The sequence below is a fragment of the Mobula hypostoma genome, chromosome 2 (genome assembly GCF_963921235.1).
Source record: "Mobula hypostoma chromosome 2, sMobHyp1.1, whole genome shotgun sequence".
Classification (NCBI taxonomy): domain Eukaryota; kingdom Metazoa; phylum Chordata; class Chondrichthyes; order Myliobatiformes; family Myliobatidae; genus Mobula; species Mobula hypostoma.
In genome coordinates, this window is record NC_086098.1 from 238,446,105 (window position 1) to 238,458,399 (window position 12,295).

General features: G+C 45.9%; 1 protein-coding gene across 4 annotated transcripts in view; it reads right to left on the bottom strand.

Moving 5' to 3' along the window:
- Positions 1-2,949: 2,949 nt before the first annotated feature.
- Positions 2,950-12,295, bottom strand: part of LOC134342960 (aryl hydrocarbon receptor nuclear translocator-like) — an 87,699-nt gene continuing 78,353 nt past the window's right edge. For all 4 annotated transcript variants that reach the window (XM_063041706.1, XM_063041705.1, XM_063041703.1 and 1 more), the window contains exon 20: positions 2,950-10,702. In XM_063041706.1, coding sequence (XP_062897776.1) covers positions 10,613-10,702 — 90 coding nt within the window. In that variant the 3' untranslated portion in view covers positions 2,950-10,612. The remainder of the gene's footprint in view (positions 10,703-12,295) is intronic.

A 12,295-nucleotide genomic window follows, 5' to 3' on the forward strand; every position in this document is an offset into this window, starting at 1 on the left:
AGACAAACTTCCTCCCCAGGTTAAACTTTTTGGCAGAGGCTAGCAGGTTTTTATGTAGGATCTCTCTGTATTTAGCAGCGTTCACCTTCCCATCAATCCAACTCGTTTTCCAATCCCTGATGCTGAAAAGTATCCCCATAGCATAAACACAAAATAATCTGCAGATGCTGGGATCAAAGCAACACTCACAACACGCTGGGGGAACTCAGCAGGTCGGGCGGCATCCGTGATGAGTCGACGTTTCGGGCCAGCACCCTTCGTCAGGACTGAAGAGGGAAGGGGCAGAGGCCCTATAAAGAAGGTGGGGGAGGGTTGAAAGGAGAAGGCTGGTAGGTTCAGTTGAAAACCCAGTAATTTGAAAGACAAAGGGGTGGGGGAGGGGAAGCAGGGAGGTGATAGGCAGGAAAGTAATGGGTACTAGAAGGAGGCCGGACCATGAGGGAGATGATAGGCAGCTGGGGGAGGGGGAGGGAATTACCGGAAGCTGGAGAATTCTATGTTCATACCAAGGGGCTAGAGACTATCTAGACAGTATATGAGGTATATTACATCGGTGAAACCCGACGCAGATTGGGGGACCGCTTCGTCGAGCACCTCCGCTCAGACAGGATCTCCCGGTAGCCACCCACTGCAACTCTGCTTCCCATTCCCATTCAGATATGTCCATACATGGCCTCCTCTACTGCCATGATGAGGCTAAACTCAGGTTGGAGGAGCAACACCTCATATACCTTCTAGGTCATCTCCAGCCCCTTGGTATGAACATAGAATTCTCCAACTTCTGGTAATTTCCTCCCCCTCCCTTCCTCTATCCCTATTTCACTCTGCCCCCTCTCCCAGCTGCCTACCACCTCCCTCATGGTCCCGGCTCCTTCTACGACCCATTGTTTTCCTGCCTATCACCTCCCCCGCCCCTTTGTCTTTCAAATTACTGGGTTTTCAACTGAACCTACCAGCCTTCTCCTTTCAACCCTCCCCCACCTTCTTTATAGGCCTCTGCCCCTTCCCTCTTCAGTCCTGACAAAGGGTTCCGGCCCGAAACATCGACTCATCGTTTCCACAGATGCTGCCTGACCTGCTGAGTTCCTCCAGCGTGTTGTGACTGTTGCTTTTATCCCCATAGCATGATGCTTCCCCCACCATACTTTACAGTAGATATGGTAATACTTGAGTCTCATCCGATCACAAGACCTTCTTCCACATCTTTACAGTACCCTCTAAGTGATGATTTGCAAAGTGTTTACGGGCAAGAATATGCTTTTCTTTTGCCAGGTTTCTTCCTTGCCACTCTTCCTCCTCCTTCACTACCACCCAGGGCCCAAAACAGTCCTTCCAGGTGAGGTAACACCTCACCTGTGAGTCTGTTGGGGTCATATACTGTGTCCGGTGCTCCCGGTATGGCCTCCTGTATATCAATGAGACCCCATGTAGCTTGGGAGTCCGCTTCACCGAGCACCTATGCTCCATTGGCCATTAAAAGTGGGACCTCCCCGTGGCCACCCATTTTAATTCCACTTTCCATGCCAAAATGTCCATCCATGGCCTCCTTTACTGTCACAATGAGGCCAGACTCAGGGAGTTGGAACAACACTTTATATTCTGTCTGGGTAGCCTCCAATCTAATGGCAGAAACATTGATTTCTTGTACTTCTGGTAACAGCCCCACCTCCCTTTCACCATTTCCCATCTGCTTTTCCCTCTTTCACCTTGTCTCCTCGCCTGTCCATCATCTCTCTCTGGTGCTCCTCCTCTCTTTTCTTTCTTCCATAGCCCTCTGTCCTTTCCTATTAGATTCCCCCTTCTCCAGCGCTGTAACTCTTTAACCAGTCAACCTCCCAGTTCTTTAATTCACCCCTGCCCCTCCCAGTTTAACCTATCACCTTGTGTTTCTCCTTCCCCTCTCCCCACCTTTTAGCTCTACTCATTTTTTTTCTCCTCTCCAGTCCTGCCAAAGGGTTTCAGTCCCAAACGTTGACTATACTCTTTTCCACAGATGCTGCCTGGCCTGTTCAGTTCCTCCAGCATCTTGTGTGTGTTGCTTGGATTTCTCACATCTGCAGATTTTCTCACTTGTGACTATCATAATATTGCACTTGTCATGCCTTTGCTATCTTGCATTGTAATTCATAGCACACATCCTAGCTACTGTTCAGAGGCCTGTATACAATTCTCATCAAAGTCCTTTTTTACCCTTGCAGTTTCTTAGATCTACCCATGATTTTACATCTTCCAATCCGATGTCACCTCCAAGGATTTGATTCCAATTTTCACCAAGAGCCACGTCACCCTGCCTGCCCTGTAGATACAAGGTGTATCCTCCGATATTAAGTTCCCAACTATAATCTTCTTTCAGCCACAACTCAGTGATACCCATAACGTCATACCTGCCAATCTTTAACTGTGTTACAAGGTCACCTACATTATTGTACGCATTTAAATATAACACCTTCAGTCCTGAATACATTATCCCTTTTCATTTTTTGTCCCCTTTTTACACTGCAACTCATCCCAATTTTGTCTGATTAGCTGCCTGTTCTTCCTGACAGTCTTACTACACATTGCCTCTTCTTGTAGACCAACAGTCCAATCACTCTGGTTCTCACCCCCCACAACTTTAGCTACAACCTTCCCCAGCACTCTAGCAAACTTGCCTACAAGGATATCGGTCCCCCTTAGGCACATTTCACTTTTAATGTACACCAAATGTACTACATCTATGCACTGATGTGATATATTTGGATGGCTCAACAGCTTTTCACTGTCTCAGTCCATGTGACCATAATAAACCAATTTATTTCCACCCAGGTCTTTAGGCAAGACAACAGGAATTCTGCAGGTGCTGGAAATTCAAGCAACACACATCAAAGTTGCTGGTCTCGGCCTGAAACGTCGACTGCACCTCTTCCTAGAGATGCTCTTTAGGCAAGACATTTGTTATAACAAAAGCTTCAGTGACACACAAAAAATTGATTCTCTTTCCTCTTTATTAATAATGTAATGAAAAGATTAATAATGTATTAATCTGAATAAATAAGTGGAATAAAACCATGTACAGGAGACACTGAGGGTCATAAGGAAGAAAAGGTTAGAACAGTAAAATCAAAAAAAACCCAGCTTTTAAACTCAACCAGTCTGTCTCTACAATGCATGGGCATCCAACAGTCCCACTGACCATCCACGGGAGAATACTATAGACACACCCTCACTTTCGAGTGTAAACTCGCCAGGCTTAAAACACAAATTAAAAAGAGGTGGTTCTGCAGTGGAGTAGTAATACTAGACTCACTAATCGCAAGGCAAGGTGTTTGGGAGGGTGTCCTCTGGATTGTCACAGCCTCCAAGTCCATAGATCACTCAAAGCCGATAGGGTGGCTAAGAAGTGTGGTGTGTTGGTCTTCATTAGCTGGGAGATTGAGTTCACAAGCATGAGGTAATGTTGCAGCTCTATGACACCCTGGTTCAACCACACTTAAAGTGTTGTGTTCAGTTCTGGTCACCTCATTACAGGATGGATGTGACAGCTTTATAGAGGGTGCACAGGAGATTTACCAGGATGCTGCCTGGATTACAGAGCATGTCTTATGATGATAGGTTGAGGAAGCTGGGGCTTTTCCCTTTGGAGAGGCAAATGAGAGGTGTACAGGATGATGAGGCATTGATAGTGAATAACCAACTCTTCTTGCCAGGGCAGCAGTGGCTAATCCAAGTCAGCAGAACTTTAAGGTGATTGTAAGAAATTAAAGGGGAAATGTCAGAGGTAGTTGTTGCTTTTTTTAAAATATATATATATATTTTTTTTTACAGAGTGGTGGATGTGTAGAGGAAGATATATTAGGGACATTTAAGACTCTCAGATAGGCAAGTGGATGAAAGAAAAATGGAGGGAGCAGTTCGATTGACCCTAGAATAGGTTAAAAGGTCGACATAGCTCATGGGTCCAGATAGTGTAGACAGGAAAAAGCCCCTTCCCCGGGCTGAGACAAGAGGAAGGGCCTGTACTGTTCAAATGCTCTAGAACTAAAATAGCCATTCTCACTGTGCTGGCAAATCCCAATCTTATTCCTGAACCAACAGTAGGTTAGGCAGCAGCCACAGTTGTTTTGGGATGATGACCTTTTATCAGAACATGTACTATTTCTCTCTCTCCATAGATGCTGCCTAATCCACCAAGTATTTCCAGCATCTGCTGTTGCGATTTCAGATCTTTGACTTCTGTAGTTGTTTTACGTGTGATAAATAAATCCGAAAATTCTTAAATTTGTAATGGGCTCAATGTAAGTGCTGTACAAATTAGAGAGAGATATGAAGAAATCGAGCAATAGCGGAGGTGGCTTAAAGGTCACTTAGAAGAAACAGGTCTGCACCAAGAGCAGGGAAGTGTTTGGATAGCAAGACGCAAGTTTCTGGAGCAGAGATGGGCAGATGGAAGTTGTGTGGACGTCATGACAAGGGAAGGGCTAACAATGTCCAGGCAAGCATCGTCAGACTGTGTGCAGTCAACCCAGGTGATAAAGGTCTCTGGAAAGCATAGTTTTCCTTTGCAACGTGGGAGTCCATTTCACATTCCACGACAAAGATGTAAACGAAGGGTTCTCAAGTGACACTTACTTTAATTCTGAAGTATTACTGGCCTTCAATAATTATTGGCTTTTTTAATGTGACTCTGTTTACTGCTATCTTATATGTGCTGTACATGCCTTGTGCTGTGTATGACTGTTGGTACTCTGTTTTGCCCCAGTAATACTGTTTTGTTTGGCTGTATTCATAGACTTTCATGTAGTTGAATGACAAGCAAGTAGATTCTACTGGCTATTAAAACCTGTACTACTGTTGTGTGATTGGTGATTAATTATGCAAAGAAGGAATTTGAACAAGGTTACCAATTGGTCAACATCAGTATCCAACTAGTCAATTTCTGTATAAAAATGGCATTTCTTTGTTCTAACTTTAGAACAGTCTGGTGACAGGGGGCCAGGCTGTTCTCCTTGTGCAAAAGTGAATAGTGTGACGGAGGAATGAGTGCAGGTTTTCAGAGTCCCGTTAATTGGCGATGACATTTAGAATAGAGCTTGGGTGCAGGATGACAGATGATGAGATTACTTGCGTCAGGACAGAAGGACAACATGGTAATTCAGATCACTGACTGCAGGGAGACCAGCAGAAACTGGTGTCTGGTCACCCGATTCAGGTCAGAAGGACAAGAATCGCTGACTGTAAGGGGAATAGCGGAAACTAGTGTCTAGTAAAGGAAGCAAAGTGCCATTTGCCAGGGTGTTAGAAGCAACCCCTGCAAGATCCAACATGAAGTAGTAATGAGTTTGTGAAATCTGCACTGGGACGTGAACTGCTGGATCGTGTAGTCTCTGTGTATACTATAACAGGGCCCAAATAAACAGACTTCGTTGAGAAACACCACTATTGTATGAAAGTATTTGTATGCTGTCCTGATTTGAGCTGTAATTCAGGAACAGATTCACAGTGAGGGTTTAAACACAGAAAGTCTGCTGACAAAATTTACCAAAGGAATATGTGTGCTGTTCTGACCTGAATCATAATTAAGAGGCAGATTTGCTGTGAGGGTTTAAACGTAGATGTTTCCTTGACAATGTTTACCAGCAAGATTAAAACTGAAGGGGAGATGGTCCATAAGCCCCAGTTCAGTCCTGTGAACTTCGGAACTGACAGCTACCAAAAATCCCAGTGCTGGGGACATTAGAGGAAGGGTGGTGAGGGATAAGGGACCCTGCTGATGCTGGTGGAAGGAAATGGCACCAGTGACTAGTGCACACTCCAGAGATGGACAGCACACATCTCAACAGTGCGTGGTGCTACCCAGGGAGGAAAGGGAGAGACAGCGGACTCTGTCGGGCCAATTTAGGGCACTCAGTCTAGCACTGCTCCTGGGCACCAGCCCTGAATTACAGCCCTCTTACCACAGCAGCCGTGACACCCTATCAGAGTGAATTTATTTAACTAGTCACTGGGTGCGCACAGTGGCTGCACCAAAATCGCATCACCACCTCAACAAAACACACAACCATTTCCTCCTCGGCTGCTATGACCAATACCGCGTCACATTAAAACTATATATATCACACATATATATATGTACAATTTTCATAAAAAGTTACTTAAAATGTCCCCATTTCCTATTTCCCTCCCACCCAACCAATACTTATTTACAAAACAGCCCGAAAAAAAAGTGAATTACAATGATTTTTTTTTAAAAAGGGATTAAAGAAAGACTGGGTCAATCAACTTCTGGGCTATTCACGAGTTCAATATAGATCTATGTTACAACATTAAAAAAATAACACACATACATATACATACACACACCCAAGGGAAAACACTGTTGAACTGCAAACATATGAAAACTCTCAAGGCTGGTATAGAAGTGAACATGCCACCTATGCAGAATTACATTTTGTGATTAAAAACTATTGAACAGGTTCTGTATCGCACGAAGGTTGAAACAAAATAAAACCCAGCTACCCGGCTTCGGAATCCTTCAGTTAAGAGGTGCGTGGCCTCATTTCAGAATCAGCTTTAATATCACTGGTATTTGCGGCAGCAGTACAATGCAATGCATAATAAAAAACTATAAATTACATTTAGCACTACATCTTTTTGACATCTGATATAGTGCAAAAAGAGAGGGAAAAATAGTGAATGTTCACGTATTCATTACCCATCCAGAAATCTGATGGCAGAGTGGAAGAAGCTGTATCTGAAACATTAAGCGTGATTTCAGGCTCCTGTGTCTCCTTAATAGTAGCAATGAGAAGAGAACATGCCCTGGGTGATGAGGGTCGTAATGATGGATGTCACCTTCTCGAACCCACAAGGGAGCAGGCTGAGTTTCTGTGTGGTTTGGTGGTGCAGTAGCTAAACCACTGGACCAGAAACCAGAATTCTGATCTACTCATCTGGTGACGTCGGTTCAAACCCCTCCAGCACACCTGGGGAATTTAATTCCATTCACCTGATGAAATGTAGCAGAACTCTGGTACTCTGAAACGCGAGGGGTTTTGGTGGTGTTGGATCAGCAAAGTTTTGGTCTTGTTGGATGTTATTTCTCTTCCAACAGTCTAATTATTTTTAAGATAAAGGATGTTGCACTTCTCATTACCTCCTTTAAAGAGGTGGTACAGGAGCCTGAGAATAGTTTAAAAGGAGCTTCGTCCCCCTCCACCATTAGATTTCTGAAAGGACAATGAACACAATGTCATTATTTTGTTTTTTATTGAATATGAATATATATATCTTATTGTGACTTTCAGGGTCCTGATGAAAGTTCTTGGCCTGAAACATCAACTGTTTATTCCCTGCCAAAGATGCTGCCTAACCTGCTGAATTCCTCCGGCATCTTGTATGTTACTCTGGATTTCCAGTATCTACAGAATCTTGTGTTAAAAAATTTTTTTAAACTTGGGTATTGATTGATCTGTACTGCAGTTGCAAAACAACAAATTTTACAACATATGTCAATGATAATAAACCTGATTCTGATTCACTGTAAATGAAATTTCCATTGTACTGGGAATGCAAGAAACAAGGTCTCAAAGTCTGAAGAGAGTGTGGGAAACCAAACTAGGTGAGTCTCTGGCTTCAGTAAGCCAGATAGCAAATCACCTGCACAATGTGGAGAGTGGATTATTGGTGCTTCAATGAAAATTTGGTATTTCAGGAACTGTGAAATGCTGATTGAGGGAGTTCTGTGAGCCCCAAATGAGTACAAAGCCATCCATGTGGCCAATCTTAAGCCTGATTTATACCTCTGTGTCAACGCGTCGCCGCAAAGTGAGAGCCTGCATTGCTGCGATGCGCACCTCCCCCAAAATGTAACCACGCATCGCGGCAATGCAGAACACAACAGCTGTGATTGGTCCGCTTGGTAGCATCACATTTCATCCTACGCTGCAATAGCTTCCCATTGGGCGACTGAAGGGCAGGGAAGGAACTCTGGCTGCATTGCTTTCCATAAAGCTTTACAGACCTCCAAAATTAAGGAGGACACATTTCGCTTTTACGAAAGAAGACGCTTGCTTCTTTTTTACCCCGAGAAAGACTACCATGACCATGAAGCCTTGCGTGGGCAGGTGTGTGCGCATGCGTGACATGCACGAATTGCAGAGCAACACAGACACACCAACGCACAAGTATAAATGCTCACAACGCGCACAGGCCACTTGCGTTGGTTACGGCGTCGAGTTAAGGCAGAAGTATAAATCAGGCTTTAGGGGCAAGCAGGGAGAGACAATAAATGCTGGCAATCACATATGGTGAAGAATTAGGAAACAAATCATAATGTTTGAGAATTTGGGAAGTCGTAACCCCCTTCCACCCTGTCAAACAAAAGTGTCTCTCGACACACACAAAGTGCTGGAAGAACTCAGCAGGTAAGCCAACATCCATAAATGGTGACTATTTATTCTTGTCCATTGACGCTGCCTGACTGAGTTCCTCCAGTATCTTGTGTGTGTTGCTCAGCATCTGCAGAATCTCGTGTTTAAAAAAAACTTCTTTCAATTCTGTGCAAGATTCACAGGCACCCACACCATCTCGCCTTCAGTGCAGCGGGAGCTGGGGAGTTGATTCATGCGGCCTGCCTGAACTGTAGATTACCTGTGAAGCAGGCGGGCAAAGGTGAGCAGGGGAAGCAGAGGGTTGTGGTAAAGACGTACTGATGCCAGCAATGTATTATCGTACCCACTTCCAGCTACCTGAGGGAATCCTGGCATGACCTACAGATCCTTATGGCTCATGAGAACCCTTCAGACGTCAGCCCACCACTTCTCAACCTGAAAAGCACAGGACTATCTCTGAACGCAAATCCATCGGGACGTGGGGTGGTAGCGTTTACCACTCACCCCTCAGGTAGGTGGGGCCAATGGATGCTGTTTGCTGGTCACAAGTTTGGGATCTGACTCGATGTCTAACAGCGAACCCACCAACGCGCCTGGCTGGGGTTAGTCACTGTTTCCTTCCTTCTGCAATGAGACATAGCTCGAGTGGATAGCCAGAGGTTCTTCCCAGGGCAGAAATTGCTAATACCAGGGAGCAGAGTTTTAACATGACTGGAGGAAAGTATAGGAGGGATGTCAGAGGTAGGATTTTTAACAAATATAAATACACAGAATGGGTGTGTGGAGCGTCCTGCCAGGGGAGGCGGTAGAGGCAGATGCATTGGGGCATTTAGGGGACTCTAAGATAGGCACAGGATTGATAGAAAAATGGAGGGGCTCATGGGAAGGAAGGGTCAGATTGATCTTGGAGAAGGTTATAAACGGTGTGCCGAAGACCTGTAGTGTGCTCTCCTGGGCTATATTGTGTGTTCCTGCCTGGGTGCAACTGGCATCAGAACTTCAGTGGGCTATTGTGCATCCTGTGGATGTTATACAGAGAGGAGAGGTGAGTGGATCTTGTTGAACACCCACCATACAAGGCCCTCCAGTCACAGTAGGCCCTTCAGCCCATTGAATCTGTGCTGATTCACTTGCACTCCCACCTCCAAACCGAGATCTTATTGTAACTCACACACTTGGGTTCCAATTGACCTGGGATGCGGGAGGAAACGAGCACTGGCATGGTCCCAGGGAGGGAGAGGGAGAGAGAGAGAGAGAGTGCAAACTCCACAGGCAGGAGTCAGGATCGAACCTGGGTCCTCGGTGGTGAGGTTCTACCTACTGTACAACTGCAATGCCCCCCCCACCCCCACAGTTCCCTTGTGGGGCTGCCGGGCGGGGGAGGGGTGGTCTGGGGAGCAGTGAGACAGTGGAGAATATCTCCATCGGATGTCAAACTGATGGGCTTTAACCAGATGGAACTCAAACCTGCTGGTGTAGAGTGTGAGGACCCCTTGTAAATACCTCTGGATCTTCCATGCTTCAAGAGTCCTGGGGCAAAAGTGGACAATAAGACTGAGTCATACAGCACAGAAACAGGCCCTTTTGGCCATCTAGTACATCGCTTGCACCTTCATATCCCTTTCATCCATTTCTTTTGAATGTTGAAATTGAACCCACATCCACTACTCCACTGGCAGTTCAATCCACACTCTCACCACCCTATGAGTGAAGTGTTGCCCTTAAACATTTCACTTTCACCCTTAACCCATGACCTCTGGTTGTAGTCTCAGACAACTTCAGTGGAACAAGTCTGTTTGCATTTACATAGGAGCAGAAATAGGCCATTTAGCCCAGTGAGTTGACTGCCCTCAGTGGCTAAGCAAGCTCTCACCCACTGCAACAACTGGAGATTAAGGAGGCATTGTGCAAATGGCACCAGCCATTGGGCTGAAGATGGTGGGAGATACACCATCTCTGTGGGACCGTGGGCAGAGACAGACCCTAGGACTTCTCCCAAGATGTTTCTCCCTGTTCAGAGCGAAAAGTCCACAAAAGCACAAAGGGGAGCAGTTATGACAGCTCAACACTGACGACGAATCGCCCAGAGTCCAGGGCAGGTAGAATTTTACCGAGGTACTTTCGAGCACACAGTTACACACGCGCGCACACAACACTTTTGTTGAGATGGGCAGAGAGTGGGTGTGCTGAGCGAGAAGAAAACAAAACAGACGAGACTGACTTCCCCCTCTGGTTGTTTGGGACTACTCCGAGAACGGTGGGAACATGGGGAGCTCGGAGAACTCGTCGCTGTTGTAAGTGGTGCCTTGTTCTTCGTAGATGGACAGCATATCCTGTGAGGTGAAACCAAAAACACAACATTATTAAAACATGCAAGGAGAGGCTGGACAGGCTTCTCTGGATGTGCGTTACTCTGGAGTTCCAGCATCTGCAGAATTCTTTAACACAGATTCTACAGCTGCTGGAAATCCTAAATGCCTGAGGAACTCAGCAAGTCAGGCAGCATCTATGGAGAGGAATAAATAGTCAACATTTTGGGCCGAGACACTTCATCAGGACTGGAAAGGAAGGAGGCAGATGCCAGAATAAGGTGGTGAGGGGAGGGGAAGGAATACAAGCTGGCAGGTGACAGGTGGGAAAGACAAGTGGCTACGGTAGCGAGTCTGGGTGAACAGGTGGTCCAGAAGTTGGAGGGCAGTAGAGATCACAGAGGGGGAGCGATGAGATAGGGTCTCACTGAACTCTCGTCAAAGATAAGGGTAGGCAAACCTTCTCCTGTAGGGGACTGAAGGCTGATCTTACTGAAGTGTATAAAATCATTGAGGGGGTAGAGATAGGGAGTACACAGTCTTTCTGCCCCCAAGGCTGGAGAATTAAGAATTATAGGGCATCAGTTTAAGGTGACAGGGGAACGATTTAACAGGAAATTGAAGGGGAAACTTATTCATTGAGACAACAAGGTTCATACTTATGTGGAATAAGTGATTGAGGTAAGTGTGATAAAGAGAGATTGTATAGGCTGTTCTGGGAGGGTTAACACCTGTGGTGAAGCAACTCGTGTCCATTTGGGGCAACTCACTCACATTTGGTCCCCACCGGCCACACAGCTCTCACCTGTGGCTCCAAATTGCTGTTTGCATGTGACTGCAGCCACACCCCAGTACACTGCTTTGACAATCGGGCTAAACCAGGTGAGGGTAGTCGGCCAGTCTCATACCCCAGTGAGACAGGGATATGCCTGTCCCAGCGTGCAACGTCAGCTCTGGTGGTCTGGGTGGATGAGATCTACAGTGAGATCCAACAGGTGAAGGGCCTGACAAGGCACAGTAGTGATGGTCATCCAATGAAGACCCCAGCTTGTGACGACTATTCGTACCATTGGAAACAGACTTCTGAGGTTGAGAGAGTGGAGATGTCCCAATGCAACGGCTTTTCCACTTTAAAAACTGTCCTACACAGGTTCCCGTCATTGTCGAGTACCACAGGCAACCACCAAAAGACAATTGTATATGTGTATAGATAGCAAAGATTTAGAAGGCGTGGGTTAAACACAGGCAAATGAGACTAGCTTGGATGGGCACCTTGGAAGGCATGGACCAGTTGGGCTGAAGGGCCTGTTAGCCAGTTGTATGGGCTCTACATCTAAAATGAGCTACAGGATCAGACCAACACATACAAAACTCTGGAGGAACTCAGCAGGCCAGGCAACATCTATGGAAAAAAGTACAGTTGACGTTTTGGCAGAACCATTAGGCAGACTTGTCAGTCAGCCCAACTCTGCTGCCTCACAGGATCTTCATCACCTCTTGACTAAAGTGCTGGGAATTAGGTCAGAAAAGTGGAGCGGATGATTCCTATAGTGGAGAAGTCCAAGACCAGCCTCAGAATACAAGGATGTCCCTTTGGCACAGAGACTAGGAGGAACT